At 44.7% G+C, this 22,354-nt stretch overlaps 1 protein-coding gene across 1 annotated transcript in view; it reads right to left on the bottom strand.

The window, feature by feature from the left end:
* The window catches only part of IARS1 (isoleucyl-tRNA synthetase 1), a 553,819-nt gene that overhangs the window by 446,438 nt on the left and 85,027 nt on the right, over nt 1–22,354 (bottom strand). Inside the window, exons 6-7 of the mRNA XM_086938943.1 lie at nt 8,536–8,653; nt 5,983–6,130 (exon numbers count right to left, since the gene is read on the bottom strand). Coding sequence (XP_086795069.1) covers nt 5,983–6,130; nt 8,536–8,653 — 266 coding nt within the window. The remainder of the gene's footprint in view (nt 1–5,982; nt 6,131–8,535; nt 8,654–22,354) is intronic.

The following is a 22,354-nucleotide window of genomic DNA, read 5'->3' as shown; positions in this document are numbered from 1 at the left end:
TGATGAAGTGCAGTTACATGTCTAGGACCCATATGTAATAAACAAAAAAAAAAGACGCCTCTAGCCCCACCGGTGTTTCTGTATAGCCCAGATAACCTCTACCAAATTGAGTTCATGCCAGAGGAATAATTTTGACGTACAAGTTGATAAAGTTTCTTACTCACCAGCAATATTAATAATTGATACATACTCATTCTGCAGACTACATCACCTCATGAAAACTCCTTACTGACTGGTCTGGAAATATTGTTCACAGTAATGACTACCCAGCACCACCAGGTGAAGCCCAGGGGCTCTGGCCAGGACTCCAATTTCAGACATGACATCACAGCAGTATATTGGGTGCTTACCTGAGCGTGGATGTCAGTTGCTGATATTTTTTCTGCTCCACGAAGCGTACTGACGGGAACCCAGAGGACCACAAGAGCAACAAATACAGCATGTAATATATTTATAAACCTCAGGGTCTTATAAATCACAGCACTAGCTCCTTGAGGAGCAGTACCTTCCGGGGAGATGGGACTGATTAACCAAGGAAACAGTGTAACACAGCTTGGTCGAAATGTCCATCACTGCCTGCCTGAGACGTGTATTGCTGCCTGGCAGATATACGCAATGGCGGCATCTCTTGAAAATGCCTTGGAAGCAGTCTGGTAAAACTAGCACAATGTCTTCTAGAGGGTCTTTCTTAACCAACCATGCCATATTTCGATACAGGGGATGACCAAACGCAAAATGGTGTGTCTGGTCTCTGCCTTACCCTTCTTTGCTCTGGCGAAGCTCACAAAGAGTTGATCATCAACTCTGTCCTGGCTAGGGTGTTCAATGTAGTAGGATACTGCACACCTCGAGAACAGTACACACAATCAATTTTTCTCCTTGGTTGGATCCAAAGGATGGATGAAAGTTGGAGGGTGATATATGGGGCCATATGAAAGACCAAAATTACCTTGGGTAAGTAGTATGGGCAAGTGTGAAATCCACCTTATCCTGAAAGAAAACTGTGAAGGGTGTGAACTGAATAGGATTGTAGTTCTCTAACTCTGTGAGTAAAATGAATTGCCTTCAACAAAATTGAGTTTTAGATAAAGAATCAGTTTCAGGGAAAGGCATATTGGCTCGAACGGCAAGGCCATAGAGAAAGTCAAAACAAGGTTCAAATCCCACTGAGACACAATGCAAAGAGCGTAAAGAAGTCAAATAAAGCAAACATTCGCAAAAGTGCAGCACTAGTGCCAACTTAAAGAAGGAAGGTTTATTAGGAAGACACACATAAACAACAGAGCTGTAAGGTGGCCTTTCACCATAGCCAATGCCTCATGTCAGACAAGAGGCATTTAAAAGTACTAATCCCTTCCAACTCTCTCCACTGTACAAAGTTCATTCCCACACTTTCCATACACAGATTTGGTGGTGGGCTTCTTGGCTGCCAAGAAGAGGCCCTGTGACGTCATTAGGAAGGCAAAAAGGATTTTAGCTGACACAGTTCAATCCCCACGCATCTGAAGATTTTGTATAGAGGAACTGACCATCCAGCTAGAAGAGCAGGTCCATTCTGTATGCGAATGGTTGCCGTTTCAGTTAGCGAATGCTCAACACCAAGAAATTGGCATTTTGAATCCACAGTGATCAGAAACAGCTGAACCTCCCGCACCTTCCATAGTGTCTCGGGATATGCTCAGGAATCAGTGGCAACCAGTCCAGCAGTCAATGAGACCAGTTGAACCTGAAGATATCTACCAGGGAACTAACTGACAGGAAATGGCAAGCACAAAACTGGCAGTAATATCTGTTCACGGCTGTGGCGAATAGATCCACAAAGAGAAATACCGATATGAAGAAAGTCGAATCTGTGGCCTCAGGGAACAGTTTCGGCTCAGGGTCCTCCTGAGAGAGACAAACGTAGAACATCATTCTCACATTGAAGGAGCCTGCAAGTTGGACCGTTATTAGGAAGATACACCATTGCTGCACCTATGTCAACAGGCGATCCATTACCCAACATATGATCCATAACCCTAAACACCCCATTTGTGATATAATGTATGGTAATAATGTTGAGTGACAGAATCTGCACACTATGCCCTTTGTCAGAAAGGAAAAGGCCTTTCAGAACAAGATAGGCCACCCACAGCTATGCACATTTATGTGCAGATGCTGCTCAGACTAGGACCAAAGCCCCAATGCTGTTTCCTAGATGAGCACCCCAGACAGTGAGGAAGTATCCATAACCACTGTAGCTTGAGCATAAGAAGCCTAAAAAGGAAACCCCTTAGATGGTTGAAGGGGTCTACCCACTAGTGTGGGTCGTTCAGAGTGACTTATGTTCAGCGGACTATGGACTCTTTGGCCAAAAATACTTTCTAACATGAAGCTATTAAAAGGTCTAGGAGAGACACGTTAAATGAGAAAAGCATCTCTCCAGAAACTGTATAGGGGTGCAATAGTTCCATCAGACTTTACTTCCTCAGGAGTCAAAACCAATTCCAAGGCCTACACATTAGCTATACTTCCCACATATGCTACACCAGACATTATATACATGTCTGTATTATCTCTACAGGTTACCATTTAAGAAACATAGTCTGAGAGTTAAATATAGATAATGTGTCTCAAATGTCCCAGGGATCCAAGACAATCTCATAAATTGTAAATAAATCTTATATCAAAAGCACTGTGAAATAGAAGTATCCCCTTGAATCAGTTAATAAATATTAAGAGGTCTCCCCAACCAACACTGCTCAGCAATGTGCAAAAAAACTTGGAGGCTGTACTTGGTTGTGTAGCTAGCTTCCATGATCTATCTTTCATACCATCAGAGACTGTGGTGATATTTGTTCCAGACAATAGAGGACCGTCAACATTACCCTGAAGTATATTAAAAGTGTGAGCGACACTTTTTGAGTAATCAACTTTGAGAACAAAGGTAATCAGGAGTAATAATAGGCTTTAGCACTGATCTACATCCTGCATCACATCATAAAATTCAAAGGACGCAATTCACAAACGTGTCAAAATGATCAACTTTTCTTTATTTTTGTACTCTTTAGGTTTTATTCTTTTATCTTATAATCTTAAAATGCTGTCAAACATGTTTTCGAATAGGTTTTCCACCTCCTGGGCTTGTCAAGATGGCCATCACTAAAAGGCCTTTTTGGGTGCATTATAGATGCACATAAAAACTATTTCAAAAGTGGTCAGTGGAACATTTCTTAAGAAAATACATCTTAATTGGAGTTTCACCCAAACACAACAATCTGGCAGAAATATAAAAATCAGGAGAAAATATGCTGCTTGTTATACCATGTCTTTTCATACATCTCTCCATGGTTTTTGCTTTTATACATGGATTGGTAAAAAACAAGTATTCGATGGCCCACTGTAACTACCAAAGATGTTAAACCACATTAGGTTACTAACCCAAACCATACCAATGTCCCCCAACTATTGATGTGAAAGCAAAATAAACAAGCTGGCCTTTCTAGTTCCACTGGAGGTTCTCATTTCAGCTTCTACTAAGCGTGTCTCCTCTTGAAAAAGGACTCTGAAATTTGCCCTTTGCAAATAAGCCCATATTATATGGGTTTTAACAACCTGACCAGTAAACTGGACATAACATATCTTAACATGAGTATCTGTAAAGTGCACGTTCACCCATAGACCTCTTGGCACTGAACAACAGATGGTTATTGTTACCCAACGGTACTAATTTTTACATACATATAGCAGGACATTATTACTATAGAAGCACAGTCCGATACTTCAGAAGACTGCAGAAATACTCAATTTAAGGAATGCGTCTGGTACATTGGGTGACTGTCACAAAGGGGGGAAAAAACATATCCCATCCCACCCATTCATCTCAACCAATAAACCTGCAATCTATCTCAGGTCATTATGTGTGGAGGCTTGATTGTCAAACTCTGTATTCAATGTAAATGAGATTAAGGTATAATTTTTCTTTCGAGTACCTTCCAAGTCCTCTAGTGTTTTTTCTCCTTCCACTGTGTGGCATCTACTTTTTTGTATTATAACAAGAGAACATTTTGTGCTAAGAAAACAATGCTTATTTCTGTCCAGTATAAGGAGCTTTAGTTCCATTAGTGCAGAGGACTTCAGGGTTCCCATCTACTAGTACTTTTGCCTACTTGACGTTGGGGGTTAGTGAGGCCTGTAATAAAGCACTCCTCAAAAGTTCTGAGGAATGATTTGCTTTTCTCCACTTAGAGATCCTAGGGCTACTCATAGATGATACTTAAACTCCAACCGCTGCTGCGTAGTCAGCACGTTATATGAAACTGGATTCTTTGGAGTGAGGTGCTGCACCATTACAAGTTAGACCTGACCCTGTATGACAATGCTACCCGTTTACTGAGAGGAACAAGATACCAAGGCCAACAAGGGTTTGATATGATTCAGCTGTGTCCTTGCCTAAGTTAACACAGTGGTTCAGGGGATATCGGCATCATAGTGTAAACAGCAACTACATTAGAACTGGCACATAGAGGCATTCCTGTGCCTTCAGAATGGTTCCCTGTCTTAGCACACAGTGTGCAACCCCATTTTGTAGATGGGTCCCAAGCTACCAGGATGGCAAAGGAGAAACCTGCAATACTCTGCAATACACTTGCACTAATTTAGCAAATGAGCAGATACAATTCACACAGTACAATAGGAATGGAGAACGTATTGTAGTAAAGTACACGTAATTTATGCTGGGTTATTGAATGGGATCTACATTCATCTTGCACCTCTATTGGTGCACTGCTGAAATCACTCTCAGTCACTCAAACTGCGTATCAAAGGTATAGTGGTGCACCATAAAATAGGCAAAAGAGGCACTTAGCATGCAAGGAAGCGGACTTCTTCAAGATGATGGTTAAGTCGCTGAGAGGTGAAGTGTCCCAAGTTACGGCACTGGCAAGTGTTTCAGAAACTCGATTCACCAGCAGCAGAAGGTCACATTGGCTTTTAGACGTATCAGAGGGGCTGGCAAGACAAAAACGTGTGCTCGCAACCCCAGTCAGTGCCCACCAGAACTATGGAGACAATGGAGTATAAAGGCAGGTTTGCATATTATATACCCTCTACTCTTACCGGTTTGTTCGGAAGAACATCTGTGAACTTTTGTCGCAATCTGGGAAACCTAACAGAAGTACAAGCGCCACAAGTGCTACTACACTCTTCACAGACCGAGCTTGAAGCAGGACCTCAACAGCATGGCAATGTTACATTCAGTTTTTAGAACTACTGTTTCCTTGAACTCCACAACATAGTTTGACATGTGCTGATGTAGGAAATTTGTATAGTTTCTTTACATAGAAAGCTGAAAAAATCACAAATATTGCTTCAAGTTCACATCTTCCCCACTCCAACATGCCTCATTTCCAGAAGAGCAGTTGCTCAATAAGCTAAAACATTATTGTTCTGTCAACTGTCTGCAGCCCACATGCAATTTTGTAGTATTTTCTCCAGGCACATGTACACAACAATTTAACATTTGCAATGAAGTACAAGAGGTTATAATGCAACTATCATTTTTGTATAATGTTGACATGGTAACACTGTAATAAAAAAACATGGTTCCACTCATACAAAATAAGGCAAAGAGCGGTCTTAACAAATATAATGTACTGAGTAGACTTATTTGTGCCCTTCATTCATGCATATGAAATACAGCACAGAAAACAACTGTTTACTACATGAAAGGGACTTTGAAATCGTGATAGAAGCATTTAAAACAAAATTAAACATGTCAGTGGCATGTGCTCATATGAAATGGCAGACAGATAGAATAATTCAAGTATGGTGCGCTGAAATACCAAAAACGTTTTCCCTCTGCTGTTTTTGTGATCCTTACTCAGAGTCAAGCCCATAACATAAGAAGCTTAAAAACACATCTTTACATTTAGGTAAAAAAACAAATAGGTCAGGAATCATTTTGGCATCCTAGTACCTTACAAATAAAGTATACATACATACCTTTTAGTTTCACATACTGCAAGTCTGGATTAACACAAAGAGCAAGGTTACTGGGCAAAGTCCAAGGAGTTGTGGTCCATGCAACCAAGGAGACATTTTCATCTTCATCAAGGGGAAATGTTACAATCACAGAGGGATCTTGGACATCCTTGAAGTGAAATGAAAAATAGACATTCCTTAACTTGAGAAATGACCCCAACAGCTGCTGACGGTACAATTCATTATTTGTTAATCATGAGACATAGGATGACAAATGGCATGTTAGGGGGGTGAACATTCTTGCGTTAGGTAGATGACCCGGATTCTACCATTTTTTTCTTACTATTTGCAACATTCTGAAGGTGTTTGACACGTGTTCCCTGCCCTGCATGGACAGTTCAGAATCGAACACAGAAGAGGAACAGATGCCAATGGCCTATCAGAGGGTCAGAGTTTATGTTACAAGGGATCAGCAACAGGAAGACGACTGTGTGTGTATAAGAAAACAGACCTCCACAAGCATCATTCAAGCATTTACAGCTGGTTTGGAGTGGTGTGGCTCACTGGTTAGAGGCGGCAGACCCGGAAGCAGAGAACGGCCCGGGATCAGGGTTCAATTCCCGACGCGGCAGGATCGTGGACCAGGGTCAGCGGACTCGATAATTCTCGCCTCGGTGCCTACTCTAACCAGGGATCACACTCGGCATTAGCTTGCCTCATCTACAACGGCCCCCCACATTCGCCGGGGATGCCTGGTTTCACCTTGGAGATACCCAGTAGGGACCATCTCACAGGGATAGCCAGGACGGGTTCCCCAGCGGTCTACAGCGCCACAACGCCTCAGGGCAGCAGTGCGCTTTACAAGACACATACATTTACATTTACATTATAGTCTGCATCAGTTTTAAGAAAAAACATCCACGTAAGTTTGTTTTTCAGTACCACAGTACGCAACATAATATGGTGAAGCAGGAAATACCATGCTTCCCTTCTCAAGCCTGGCTAACTCTGGTGAATAGATTAGCCATGGCAGTTTCACACTATAAGGAGAGGTTAAGGAGAAATCGGGCTTAAAAAGCTGGTAAAATTGTCCCAGGGAAAGTAAAAGACACACAGCTAAAGCATCTCTCTTGATAATATCAGACAACTGTTCACATTGCAAAACAACCCAAGATGTCCTTCAACACAATCACCTTTATAAATATATTTTTGACGTGCTAAGGATGTCTGCCAGTGAACAAGAACTTTGTTTTACGTTTTCTTTTGCTCTAAAACATCGGCAATTTCGGACAGGAACTCGAAGCACAAAACATTTTCATTTTTCAAAAGGGGCTAAAGCCTCCTTTTCATGGAAAAAAATGTTGTTTCTTTTAAATTAAATGGATGTTTTCCTAAATTGCACCAATACTGAAAGCTTCACGATTATAATTTCCACATTTTCTCAAAGTTGAAACAAAATCCTGGGACCTGTTAAACATAAGATAATGTGTTTCAAGACTCTGCAGTACAAATAGTTGGGAAAGGAGGATTTTAGAAAAATGTATCCTACTATTAATGTCACACATAATGGAAATTGTGGATCACTGAAGGTGTTTCTTCAGATTATGACCACTTCGCCTGCCCCCGACACAACGGGTCCTCACCTGACAGACCCTAAAGATTTTTTTAACAATTATGTGTTGGTGGAGGTACAGGCTGTACCTTCCACCCCACAGTCATCATGGGGTTAAAACCTTCCGGCTGTCCGGGGGGTAGTCTGTTGCAGAGAGTGTAAAATAGTGGTCTAGGTGTCAAATGTGGTCAGTCTGTAGTCTACAGGGAAAAGTAGCCATCATGTTTTAGCATCCCCACCTTGACAAGGCACATACGAGTGTAACATCAACATGCTTATAAAAGTACAAGAGAAACATGGCAACTTAAGAAGGCGCCAGCAGCAGAAGGGGCATAAACATCACAGAGGACTGTAGAGGGACGCCTGTATCCTTCAGACGTGGACCAGAGCATTTGCTTTTAGGCCAGCAACGTCAGTTGGGGAGTTTAACACCAATGAAGGCTCCACCATAATAAGAAAATATTTCTAAGCCTGGCACTCTTTCTTTTTTTTTAATCCAATTTAGATTTTTTTGATCCATTCCTGAAAGCTCCTCCGTTTGATACTTTCTACATTATGTTTGTTTTCATAACTGCCACTTTTTCCTCTTGCACATCCGTACACACAGTTTGTGTGTACGTTTTATGGCAAGTATCCGCAGGTTTGAATGTAGTGAACATGATTTTTATTTACCTATGTTTTGGGAAAACTTTAAAAAACAAATAGAACATTTCCAAATTGTGGTTTCTAGTAGGTCTTGTAGAAGTCATTTAAACTACTGTGACCTTCATTTAACTTAAATGGCTACATCTAAGTATTCAGAGTGTCTGGAATGTCCTATAAACATCAGCAAACTTTCCTATAGTGAGGGATTTGCAGCACTCGCTGTACCTTCTACAATTAGTCAGGTCTGACTTCACATTTAAAATCAATTTCACAGATACTTCACATTGCCAAGTAGGTATAAAGGGGACTGGACAAACCTTGTAATTCTGGTGAGACTCGAAGTTGGACAGAGGCGTGTTGCACGCGGTGGAGAACGGCATAACCTTTACCCCTCGATAAACTAACCCTTTGTCATAAAGCTGTTTGAACACCCACCTGAAGGAAATCAAAAACACTGTCAAGGACAAAACCGGAGATCAAACAACACTTATCAAAAGGAAAAGGTTTTCATTACGCAAAAACAAAAATATAGAACACTAACATTTCTAAACTTTTAAGAGATTCTACTAGTTAGTGGCATCATTCAACCCTGACATACTACCACTAGCAGAAGTAACTCATCGACATCAGGCCATGGAAGATAGCAGCCAATTTTCTTTAAAAAATGTATCTGCTCTCAAAACATATGGATAACCTCCAATGGTAACTGCGCGCCCCAAGTGACTTCCTTTACGTGCTTCATTAATACGGAGGAGAGCATAAATCACTTCGGATTTAGGATAGGGCATTACAACAGCCATTAGCTTAAGAAACATAAAATAAGCTAAACTGTTTGCCATTGACCTTGGACATTTGGTATGAAACTGAGGGTATCAGTCAATCAAAATGGTTTATGATTCAGTTAATCAGTTCCCTAAAATTTAAAGGACATGAAAAAGTTATTGCGCAAGGATGCTCTCTGACACAGCCACTACCCTACTTAATGAAAACATAGGGCACAGTAATATTAGCGCAGATACTGAAAGCTGCCCTCAGACAAAAGTGCACTACACAGCCAGAACAGGGAAATCATTTACATATAAAATTATTGCATTGCATATGGCCAGGTCTAAACTGGGGTGGCATGGTGAGCAAAAGAATGATGGATATAACCAAGATCTATTGACTGGGGGTGAATGTTTTGATTTGTTCTGCATTCCGTCCATCAATTGTGTGTCCTTTGCTTTCTCGCCCTAAGTGCGCCAGGTATGCCCAGACGTGGGCCCCGAGCTCACTTTGCCACTGGATTCAAGCTATCCTGGCTGATGAAGGGTGAAACCCCGAAACCGGACCCAAGGATGCTTGTTTTCTGTCCAGGGAGGACCTGGCTTGGCAGTTAGGGCTGGACTGTTCCCATGAGGCACAGGGTCAAGACTAATTTGCATATGGCCAGGTCTAAACTGGGGTGGCATGGCGAGCAAAAGAGTGATGTATGTAACCCAGATATCTTGACTGGGGCTGAATGTTTTGATGTGTTCTGCAATCCGTCCATTAATTGTATGTCTTTTACAGTCTAGATTACAGCATAACTATCAGAGCAGCGCATGATCTGGCCAGGCTCGGCCTAAAAAAACAGGCTTTCCGATTGTATAGCAAACTCTTGACCTAGAAGCTTAGTACATATCACAGGGCCATTCGTTAGGTATCCATTTTTCCAAATACATGAGCTTAAATGGCGGAGGGCAGGGTGACATAATTATGTACAATTTAAAACGATGAATATGATGGATGTAAAAAAGGTTTATTCTCCAATCTGCTTTACAGGTTAACAGTGACATGAATGAATAGTTACATTTCTTCACATTGCGGGGTACGATTTTACATCTCAGGGTATATAGCAATTGGTAAAAAAAAATCGAAAGCGTGTAAAAATACTTCACACCACTAGGTGGTGCCCAAGGCCATATTTTGGAAATGTTTAATCATGATCAAATGCATCCAGGAAGCAAAACAAAGAGTGGGCAGACAGAGTTTCATACGAATGCCTTAATGCTGAAGAATACAAGTCATTCATAAGAAAGGAAGATCTATGCAAATGCTCAAGCCTGCAGGTGTTTTTTAGGGCGCAAACTGGTGTTCATTTCGGACTTGAAAATGCCATAGCGACCCAGATTGAATGCATTTTACACAAAATGGCTTCTAGTCTTTTAATTGAACTGCAGCAAGTAAATGTGTCGTTATTTATTACAGAGTGCAGAATACTGTTCTCTACATACTAGGGTCTATAACTCAACCCACTGCATAATTACATCCCGTGGATGCTAATCCCATTACACAGCATTCCAAACGACTGCATTGTAACCGCACCCTTGAGTCACTAACCCAACACACTGCCCTCTAGTGGCATTACCTCGCTACACTAGATGTAAAATGAAACCTGCATCCAGTTTGTGCTGGTGTTCGTGTACGCGGCCTGAAAGATAGATGAACTGGATTCTTCCATAATGCTTGGCTCCACTCGTCAGACTTGTAAGAAGTGATGGGCTTTCGCGTGACTATTAGGAACTATACAATCCGCATGCTTTTATCACAAGTATGCTGTTGACGTGTGTGAGATGCACAATACACAGACAGACTGAAGACGCTATATGCTTACAGCAAAAGTAGTGAGATGCCACTAAACTAGTCAAGCCCTCATTTTCCTTAATATTCTGAATAACCCTTTGCCAGGGCCGGCGCTAGGCTTGGGCAGCGTGGGCAGTTGCCCAGGGCGTCACACTCAGCCCACCAGCATGGGGCCATGCACTGGTGATGTATCCTGTCGGTTCCCTGGCGATCCATTTCAAAGAAAGGTGTCACCTTTCTTTGAAATGGAGGGGCCCCCCTCCCAGGGCCTCTCAGGGATGGTATCTGGATACATAAGGGAGGGAGACGCTCCCTTCAATTGAAAGAAGACCCATTCACAGACACTGTGGGAGGCACATTGTCCATCATTTTGGCGCCCCCATAGTTTTTAGGTCGAGGACCTAAAGGCTGCGCTTGCGCAGTCTGGGGTCGGAGAATCAATGCCTCGTCTCTCCTCCATTGGCTGGCTTCCTAAACGGAGTCCAGCCATTGGAGGAGAGATGCGTCACTCCGATTTAGCCTCGTCTTTTTCGGATTTGGGGGCGTACGTTTTGCTGTTCTTTAGACAGTGACGTTGTCTGTCACTCAGAACCACAAAACCACGCCCCTGATTCCGAAAAATTCGGAGCTTTGCGGCAGCCATTTTTTTTGGGTTGTTGTGGTGAGGATCAGGGCCGCTGCCACTCCAGGTAGGTTTTCATTTGTTTCTTGCTCACTTTGTGTTATAGTGTATTCAATGTTACTTCCGAGTACGGCATTTTGCGTGTGTGCGTCTTAGATACCTACATCACGTGGACGCAGTATCTGCGGCGAACATGGCGGCTCTCGGAGCTGGCGGCTCTTCTGGCGCCTCGGAAGATGCGTTCCTAACTTATTATAATGAGGTTAGCCGGCTTGTTTGTGTCGGTGTGGGGAAGGAACTTGCAAAAGCGTAATTGTGAGCACCCGTCGGGATCGGCGTTGTGCGGGGAAGTGGGAGTGACGGGGATGATATGACCAATACTCACCCATCACTGTAGGGTCTGAGTCTGAGGACAGCTCTAGCTCAAACTCCAAATAGCAGACGTAAAACGGAGGCCGCCCTTTAGCACACTCTAATGCGAAGATGGGTTCGAGGGAGGGGGAGGGGGTGTGTACAGATGGCCCCTTAAACTAAATAGTTTTATTTACAGCAACAAAAATGCCTTCGTACTTCTTTTGTATTAAAGTGTGTGCATTTCACAGTTCAAGTATGAAATGTGGGAGGATGTGGTATTACGACCAGAGCTGCCAGCTTTGGAATTGGCTCCGCGTCGGTCCAAGACCCTCTGATTCTGGCCACATAATTTAATCTCCCTGTTCCTAAAAAAAATGAATGTGTCCTTGTGTAATGTAACTATTGCTCATGTAAAGCGCCCCAATGCGTTGGTGTCGAGTTCGCGCTATAAAAAACTACAAACGTGTGTCATAACTATTCAGTCCTTAGTGCAGATTCCTTTATAGGACGACTGACTTATTTTGCTGTTCTTAAATCTCATCTATGTATATTTTTTTATCGATGCGCGACAGTACGTAAATGTTCTCATTTAATGTACCATTGTTCAAGTGTTAAAATCTTAAAGGTTCGCATCCTGCTGTACGAGACTGCCATCTGCTTTGTTGGAAGCACAGAGAAAAGAACCGCACTGAAGAGTAAAACACTTCAGACGACAGGTGCACAGAGGTCCTTGGTGCCACTGCACACGGTGCATCATTCATAACTCTTGTCCCTTGACGAGAAACTAAATATAATTTTTATAATGTTAATTACGGGGTAATTATTTTAACTCTTTGATTATCATAACCATCTCTAGGTGAGCATCTTTGAAAAGCATACCCCTTACTACAGTTACACTTGAGGTTTATAGGAATGCCATGTTCTTTAAGGATTGTCTACTTGAGCACTTAACCATTTGTTAGCATGTTAACTGTTGCACAAATAAATATTCCATATAGTGACCGCAGATACTAGCAGCAAGTGGTTAACGTTAAAACAAATGTCGGTCTTTACATTCCGCGTTTTCTAAAAGATTAATTGCAGACATATGTCTAGTGCAAAGCCCAGTTTCTGTATTTAACCCCATAGATTTACCTTGATTACACGATAAGTAGTGCCCATTGCAACATGTTGTTTTCTTTTGCTTGTTTCCCTTTGTTTCTGGGTCACTTAAACAGGTCCTGCTGCCGCTGAGTGCGGGGTCGACACACTGCAGTAATTAATATCTTTGCACCGAGGCTGTCGTAGGAAAACCTCGTCTTACGTGCTGTTTCTTGGATGGGCAGGCCTAGTGGTGAGCCGGGAGCAGGCCGGGTGAGCAGATGTCGTAGTATTACAGAGTGCCTGTTCCCTGTGTATTGAATGGTTCGAGGGGAGGAGGTAGTCGTGAGTGAGCTTTTTTGTGTACATTGTTTTTAAACTGCTTTTCATGACTGGAAATATATATTTAAAGACCATTCAGAATGTGAGTGCTGACGTGCAGCTATGGTCCGGTTCGTACAATGCCTATTGCATGGATCAAAAATCTGTGGGAAATCGGACTCGCACAGGAGTCTCAGTTCTGTAATTCTTGATATTACTTGCCTTTCCACTTGGCGTCTCTATACCTTTAATTTCAAACGTATTATAAAGCGTTGCACAGCCTCTTGCACAAAAAAGTAACGAGAAATGCCGAATTTAGCAAAAATAAACATACTATGCGATAAGTACTCATTTGATGCTAATATTTATGGTTGGGAGTTAGTTTACATAAATGTAAGTGGCTAGTTTGGTAGGATGTCTCCTCATCAATTCCACAGACCTGCCTGCTGCATTGGCGCGTTTTTATTTGGAAGGGAATGACTGTGGCCATGGTACTTAAGTCTTTTTGGCCAGTAAACCCATCCACAAAATAATAGCACTATTTCCTATCTATAAGGTTTGTGAAATCGGCAAGCATAACATTGCTGTGAAATGTTAAAGTTTCTAAAGTTGTTTTCTTCACCCAGACAGACCATTATCCCTTTCAGATTATATGATTTTTATAGTGGCAGTTAACAACTCTAAATGGATGCCCTAACCATAAAGGGAGTGGCTGGGGCCCATGGCAGGTGAATTATGAATTACTGTTGTGCAATCTTACTAGTGGGTGGTTTTCGTTGGCCCATCATGGGGCACTTCTTATTCTCTAGTCCCTTTTGTTGGAAAACCTAGCAATGGTGTATATTTGTATTGCACCAGCACACTACTCTGGAAGCCTCGAAGCAGATTGGAGTATGTGGGTCATGGTCTACAGTAAATCTACTGCATGTCAAGTTTTTTAGTAATTTTCTTTTTACGCTGGTTGAAGTCTTGCAAATGCCCTAGACCCTGACTTGCTCTTTATCAGTGTTGACATTTGTATGCATTGATGATGACATCGTAGTCCTCAATAAGTCGTAATGAAGACAAAAACTAAACATGGTAGATTTCTGATTTAAATATTTTCTACAATTTGTTATGTCCTAGTAAGGCAAGATTCACTTTACATTGCCCTTCTGAGCAGATAACACACAATGGGCCATTTTCGCTTCTACAAACCATCACATCTTACTTGTTTTGGACTTTGAAATTGGGTGTTCTCAGTATAGTCCCTTGAGCTTTTCACTGTATGCAGCTCTGGGGCTAGGAAATAAATCGTGCTCTCACCAGAGACATCCGTGTGTACCCAGAAGGGTCCGTGCTCTCCCGACCTCCGGACACCATTGTGCATCGCGCCGCCGTACTCCACAGGAGCAGCATTACTGCCCAGGCCGGCCCTGGGAAACTACACTCGGTGAGTAGATGCGTTATCTGGGGTGATCAGCTCCGATAGTAAACCCAGCCTCCACTTCAAGGCGCTAGGAACTGGGCAGTGCTGTATTAGTAGCCTTCACAACCACAAGCTCCGTCGCACCACAGCTAGACGTGCACTCATTACAGTCTGGTCCCTCCTCGTCACTCTGTCACCCTGTTGTCACTGTCTCATCTTTCCTGCCCGCTTTGTCTATTCACCACAGGCAGCGTTTTATTTTCAAACCACAGAATTCATAAAGCTCCTTTCCACACCCGTCACTACCATCAAAGAGTAACGTTATGCCAGTGGTGTATCAAACTTGAGGGGCCCCCTTGCAAAGTACATGCAGGGAGCCCCCTCCATGGTCCGGGGACAGTCCGGAGCTCTCAGATCAGGGACCCCTCCTCCCAAGCTCAGCATTATTAAAGTTGGAGCTATTGGCATTGCTCATGACATTTTTTTTTCTTTTTAAAACATAAATAAATGGTATTGTCATTGACAATGGCAATAGGTGAGCATTAGAGAGTAGTAGAGCGTATTCGCGGACACAGAGCCACACACACAAACACAGACAGAGCCGCGCACACACACACACAGACAGAGCCACGCACAAACACACACAGACAGAGCCATGCACACACACACACACACACACACACACACACAGAGGCTCTGTCTGTGTGTGTGGCTCTGTGTCCGGGAATACTCTCTACTACTGTCTAATGCTCACCTATTGCCATTGTAAATGGCAATACCATTTATTTATGTTTTTTTTAAAAAGAAAATGAAAAAAAATGTCACGAGCAATGCCAATAGCTCTACCTTTAATAATGCCGAGACCATTGTATTGTAAATGCTTGTTAACTTTTAGCCGACAAGCAAGTCACACACCTATCGGACTGAAGGTGTGAGAAATGCTTGTGGGCTCAAAATTAAAACTGTGGGGGGGCAACAAAATGCTGGACAATAGGCCTCCCACAGTGTCTGTGAATGGTCTCCTTGCAAGGGGCTACTTATCTACATTAGAGGGGCCTCGCACATTCCCTTTTAGCCCAGGGCCTCGCAAATCCTAGAACCGGCCCTGCCCTTTGCACTGTTCTACCTCTAGCCCACCCAAATTCACAGTAAATTGATGTTCACAAACCATGTTCCCACACCCTCACACCACTTTAAGTTTTGTATTCCTTTCTTTGAATGTATGCTCTATGTACTTGTGTGACCAAGCTATATATTACCTACTGGCGGTCCCCAGTAGGTAGTTATAGTTAAGACCTAGTTTCCATAGGAAATCCGACACATTCTATTTGGAATAACTTTGGCGCCGGTCGATGAATCTTTGCGAAATTCTCCAAGAAGATGGGGCGCTCCGCTCCGCTCCTATCCTGACAGTTTCGGGGTGATTTGTCAAGCGGGGCCAAGAAAAACGGGGGGGTTCCAAAACATGTTTTCCCCATGCAATTTTCCATAGGGACCTTTAGTCGTTGCTACAGCCTGAACTGCTGAACGGAATTACACCAAATTTGGCAAAAAGGTAGAGTTTGGTTCACAGATCACGCTTTTTGTTAAATGGTGTAAATCCGTGCAGTAATTCCTGAGAAAATCAAAAGTAAAATCATAGATATATCTATGGGCGCATAGGGTACGCGTATCCTCCGAGGATCATGTGCGTAACCATTACGAGCACGAGCTGCATGCTAATTGGCTGCCATCTTGTGTCTCGGTAGAACCGAGGCACGAGAAAACTGAAAAACAAGTGTGCAAAAGATGCAAAGGGGGCAGGGTATAAAACACCCTGACCCCCTAGGCCTGCTCAGGGGTCCCACAAGGACCCCCAAGGCCCCCCAAAAAAATCTGTGATTTAAAAAAAAAGGATGCGCGTAGGATACGCGTATCCCGTGAAAAAAAAATAAACGAAGCCTGCGTTATTTGAAATTAGCCATGTATTTAATTATAATGGGGGGCCCAGAGGGGATGGAGGAGTTTTTGGAAGAGAGACCAGGAAACCTGCTCTCTCTTCCAAAAACCAAAGACTATTGCTTTTCTACATGGGGAGCAGTATGTTAGCTGTTCCCCATGTAGAAAAGCAATGTCGGCTCCCGCAGGACGCGGAAAGCCAGCAGGGACCGTGGGGGAATTGGGGACCCCCCCACGGTCCCCAACGGAGTGGGCAAACCCCGTGGGATGGGGTCCCCGGGGCTACAAGTGGCCCCCTCCAAAACAAATGTAAAAAAAAAAAATGGCCGGCCCCAGGGGATGGGGTCCCCGGGGGCCAAAAGTGGACACAGGAGGGGGCAAGGCAGCCAACCTCCTTTTTAAAAAGGCCCATGCCGGGTATGGGGTCCCCGGGGCAGACTATAGCCTTGGGAGGGGGGGCACGCGGCCTGCTTCCCGATTTTTTATTTTTTTTATTAAAAATTGGGGCAGGCCCTGGGGGATGGGGTCCCCAGGGCTAAAACTATTAGAAAAAGAGGGCTCCCCCTACTTTAAAAAAAACGGGATCGAAGCCGGAGGCCACGCCCCCTCATTGCACTACTCTGTAAACGCGCCCCCTGGCACCTCCAGTATACCCCAGGGAGTTTCATTGCAGAGAGGTGTTCTGAGGCCACTCCCCTTTTTACACCTCTCTGCAACGCAGCTCTTTGGCGCTTACTGGAGGTAGCTGTTGGGCTAATTGCACCCCAGGAACACTCAGTATTCAAGGGGACTTAATCCCCCAACTTAAAATGCGCCACAGGGCGCGTTTGCACAGTGGTGAAGGGAGGGAGCAGGGCCTGAGTTCACATGTGTGCAAACACGCCCGGTGGTATGGTTTAAGTTGAAGAATTCATTCCTTGTCAATACTGAGGGTCCCTGGGGTGCAACTAGCCCACCAGGTACCTCTAATAAGCACCACAGAGCGGCGTTGCAGAGTGTTGTAAAAAGGGGCGAGGCCTTTGAACACCTCTCTGCAACGCAGCCCCCTGGCGCATACTAGAGGTACCTGGTGGGCTAGTTGGCACCCAAGGGCCCTCAGGATTCAAGAGCACTTAATCCCCCAACTTAAAATACGCCAAAAGGGCGTGTTTGCATACATGTCACCTCAGGCCACGCCCCTTCCATCACCATTGTACAAATATTCCTCTAAAATCAGCCGAACTACAAATTCCGATTTACTCACCTGTTATCAGGAATGACCTCAGTGCTGCATCTTTGAGCCCAGTACTGTTCCTGAAAAGTAATTCTAACCATACTCACCAGTAACTTGAATTTTCTTCCATAGGCTAACATTGACTGGTTTCACTTGGAAATTCTTCTGTTGAGTTTTTGAACTTTATAAAATTCCTATAAAATCAGCAAAAGTACAAATTTCGATTTACTCACCTGTTATCAGGAGTGACCCCAGTGCTGCTTCTTTGTGCCCAGTACTGATCCTGAAAAGTAATTCTAATCGCACTTACCAGTAACTTGTATTTCCTTCCATAGGAATCTATTGTCTGGTTTTCACCAGAAAAGTTTCTAAGTGTCTATTTTCAAAAACAAAAAAATATTCTTTAAAAATCGCCGGTTTGACTTAAACGCATTCTTTCAACTGTTTACAGGAGATGCACCCGTCCTGGATCCAGGAGCCACCACTGAGTAAGAAAAAGTAATGTTAACACTACTTACCTGCTAAGTGAATTTCCTCCCTTAGGATAACATTGGTGATTCTATGTGAAAAAGATTCTTAGTGTCAGCTTTTAGTATTGGTATCTCCATTGTTTTGAACATTTTAATTTCTATTTTTCAATGTGTGTATCAAAGGTTATATTAGGGTGAGAGGAGGTCTGCCACTCTTTCACCAGGATGATGTCATCAGTGATGTCATTTGAGATGTCATCAGTAATGCCATGAGTGATGTCACTGACCATGTCATGAGTGATGTAATATGTGACGTCATCAGCAGTGGATTGTGGGCACGCCAGTTATAGTTAGCTGAACTAACTAGAACGGGGGAATTTCAATGGTTTTGTACGAGTGAAATGTCCAGCTAACTATAACGCCCCTGAAAGCCTGAAACCTATGGTTTTTTCAGTGAATATATATATATATATATATATATATATATATATATATATATATAGATATATATATTTTTTTAAGGTCTCTGCAAAGATGGGGGTGCTCCGACCCTGGCAGGGTGATAAATTCCTTTGTCATACATTTCCCATAATGCAGTATAATTATGCAGGTAAGTTTGATCGTTTCTTATCCACTTAAAAGTCCTTATTAATATTTAGTATAGTACTTACAAAGTCCCAACATCATTTCCATAGTGGCATTTTGCTCGTTATGTGGTGCCAGGAAAAGAAAGTGTATGCGTCAAAAAGCAGCTCTCCCGCGCACTCCACCCGAGAAGTTCAATGTTCCTCTAGCGTCCCTTACTCGCCTCTAAGTACAATTTCACTGTATCCGGTAATTCCTTCATTCTTGTTTTGGGGTGAGCGGGTCATCCCCCCACACATAGGATATTTTTAAAGGTCTCTGCAAAGATGGGGGCTCCGACCCTGGCAGGGTGGTCTCAACAAACACAGGCGCAGTCACTCCTGCAATCTCAGATTAATGAACACAACCAGTCGAGTCCTGAGTGCAAATGAAAAGCGCTGCTTTTATTAGTGACACCTGGCTCCTCACTCTTAGCCAGACGTGGTTAAGTGGATAAGAAACGATCGAACTTACCTGCATAATTATACTGCATTGTGGGAAATTTATGACAAAGGAATGGATCACCAGTTCAATGCAGTCCTTATTTGAATTTGCTTATCCAATGATTAAGGCGGATTCTACCGCCAAAATGAGTCTGCCTAAGAGTGAGGAGCCAGGTGTCACTAATAAAAGCAGAGCTTTTCATTTGTACTCAGGACTCGACTGTTTGTGTGTGTGTAATATATATATATATATATATATATATATATATATATATATATATATATATATATTTTTTTTTTATTTTTTTTATTTGTTTTTTTTTATTTGTTTTAGGTCGAGCCTAGCGGCAGCACACTTGCACTGCACGCTATGCGAGGCATGCTGTATTAGGGTATGCTGTGGAAGCCCCGCCCACATATTTGTGATTGGCTTGTGTCATTGTCCTTCAGAAATGCTGGCTTCCAATTCGTACATAGGCTTGTAAGACCCACCTTGGTACCGCCTTGTCTCCATTTGTTACCACCCATGACGACTGGACCTTTTACTTTGCTCGCTACAGTCTGCATTATTTAGTGGGTGATTACTTTTTTCTTTAATGGTCTTTCCTTATTCCAGCACAGTCCGCTTTCACTATAGCAGCTGCGCTGCTTTATTTAATTAATTTGTGGTGCGGTCCGCATCTGCTCATCTAGCATATGCAGATAGCGCTTTCTGTCTCATGGTCCTACTCAAGCACTTAAAAGCAGCTGGTTTAAGCAATACTCTACAAAAAGTCCAAGTAAAATCGTAGGGGCACCCTGATGGAGCACAGCAATGCGTGCATCTATTTGTTTTAGATATAAAACACAGCATGACGTTCAACACCTGCAGTAGACTCTCGATGCACACTTCCCTTGCCGCAAAATCAGCAGTGTCCCGAGTTAAAAAGGGGCTGCGAGATTACTAAATAGACGAGCTGCGGGATTGTGAAATGGCTAAGAGAGGGAATATTCCACTGCGGTTACTTCTGGGATAACAAAGCACCACTTGTAAAATGCAAATATCAACTTGAGATGTACCAAGCGTTTCTCTGGGGTTTTTTTTTTGGTGGGCGCTCCACTAAGGCATGCAGTGTGAGCGTAAAATGTAAGGTTCGGGCACATTACAACCTTTTCACTGCGCAGTTTCTTTTTTGAAGCGTTCGGGGACCTTAAATAATAATCCTTTTTCATAGATTTAGATCTCATCTCTGAAGTACTCATGGGGGCGTGGCTTGGACGCCGATCGGGATGGCGGCGTGAGCTCGCAGCTCCGCGCGGAATCCCGCTAATTCTCCTGTTTTCGGGACCCTAGGCGACCCGGAGACGACGTTCCTGCCCTCTGAAGTGTAAGGGGACAGCTGGACGTAATCGGTGAATCGCTGGGGGACTGCTGGCCCCGAGGAGATCGAGGGAGAGGCGGCCGAGGTGTAGTCCGGGGTGTGAAGACAATGGCGGCGAGGAGGTCGGACGGTCCCGAACTTCAGCCCTGAGTCCGGCTGTCGCCGAGCAGAGAGGGACCCTGAACCCGGCTGCCCAACGCACTGGGATTGGCGGCACGAAGCCCTGAGACCGGGGGACGCTGCCCGATTCACCCAGGAGATCAGGGGTTCTCGTCGACCACCGCCCTACGACTCATCCTCCCCCCACAGGCCCAGTGGGGGCGACGGAACAGAGCTCGTCCGCCTGGTCATTGCTCCTGAGACCATTGGCGGTGACATAGCACTGCCCGGCGCCCGGTGACCGGCACGGACCCACGGGGGAACCCGCAGTACGGGTGGCCGGACTTGTGACGCAGCGCCCTGACATGGCGGCGATCGGAGGGCCGATGCCCGGGAGCCGCGAGGGGGACTCGGCGACATCGACCCAGCTGAATGAGAGTCCCTCCCCGGAGCTTGACCAGGAACAGCGGCTGAACCGGCGCTTGGATGCCATCCTTGAGGCGATTACCTCCACTAAGGAGGCGTTGCACAATGACATTGCCCAAGTGGCCACGGGCCTGGGGCTGCTACGCGCGGATCACGCGAAGCTGGCGGATCGGGTCAAGGATCATGACCAACTGTTGCTGGACCTGAAGCCATCGGTGGTGACCGCGGAGCACAGGATTACAGACATTTTGGCCCGACTGGACACTCTAGAGCGGAGGGCGGAGGATGCCGAAGGCCGCAATAGGCGGAACAACGTGCGGGTCGTAGGCCTGCCGGAACGGATTGAGGGGGAGGATGCGGTGGCCTACATGGAGAACTGGTTCCGCACTGTGGTGGCGCCGGAGGGGCTTACTCCATTTTTCACTCTGGAGCGGGCTCACCGGGTGCCCGCTCGCCCGCCGGGGCTTGGCCGCCCCCCCCGACCAATGGTGGTGCGGCTCCTCCACTACAAGGACCGAGACCTCCTCATCCAGCGGGCCAGGATGTCGGGCCCTTATGAGGTGGAGAACAGCAAGGTAACGATCTTTCCGGACTATACGCAGGCGGTCCAGAAGGACAGGGCATCGTTCCTTGCTGTGAAGAAGGAGCTCAGGGAGGAAGGCATTCAGTACTCCTTGCTCTACCCGGCCAAGCTGCGGATTATCATGGATGGCACCACACACTTTTTCCAGACTCCGGACGAAGTTTGGCAATGGCTTGAGTCGTACAGAGCAGGGACGGATAGGACGCACCAAAGTCGGCGAGACCAGCCCAAGCAGCCCCGGGTGCGGCAGTCACAACGCATCAGGTCCCGCAACAGGCGCCAGCGGGAGAAGCGGGAGGCTCAAATGGCGGCGGAGAAGAGGGATGCACTCGCGGCGACGGCGGCCATTACAGGGTCGCAACAGAACAGTGAACGGGCCGAAACGGACTCGGGAGGAGAGGGCAGCAGAACAGGAGAGGAACTTTCGGAGGCAGAGAGCCAGAAGGGGCCGACGGTGACCCCACAGACTTCGGATACTATTTTCTGCGGCTGAGATAGACTTGGGACTAGATCGGGACTTCATGGTAGGGTGATATCCTGTCGCTGGAGGGCGGGTTGCCGGGTGGGGGAGCTGAGTGTATCGGAGGGGA

Source organism: Lissotriton vulgaris, chromosome 9 (assembly GCF_964263255.1).
Source record: "Lissotriton vulgaris chromosome 9, aLisVul1.2, whole genome shotgun sequence".
Taxonomy (NCBI): domain Eukaryota; kingdom Metazoa; phylum Chordata; class Amphibia; order Caudata; family Salamandridae; genus Lissotriton; species Lissotriton vulgaris.
This window is presented reverse-complemented; position numbering and strand designations above follow the sequence as displayed.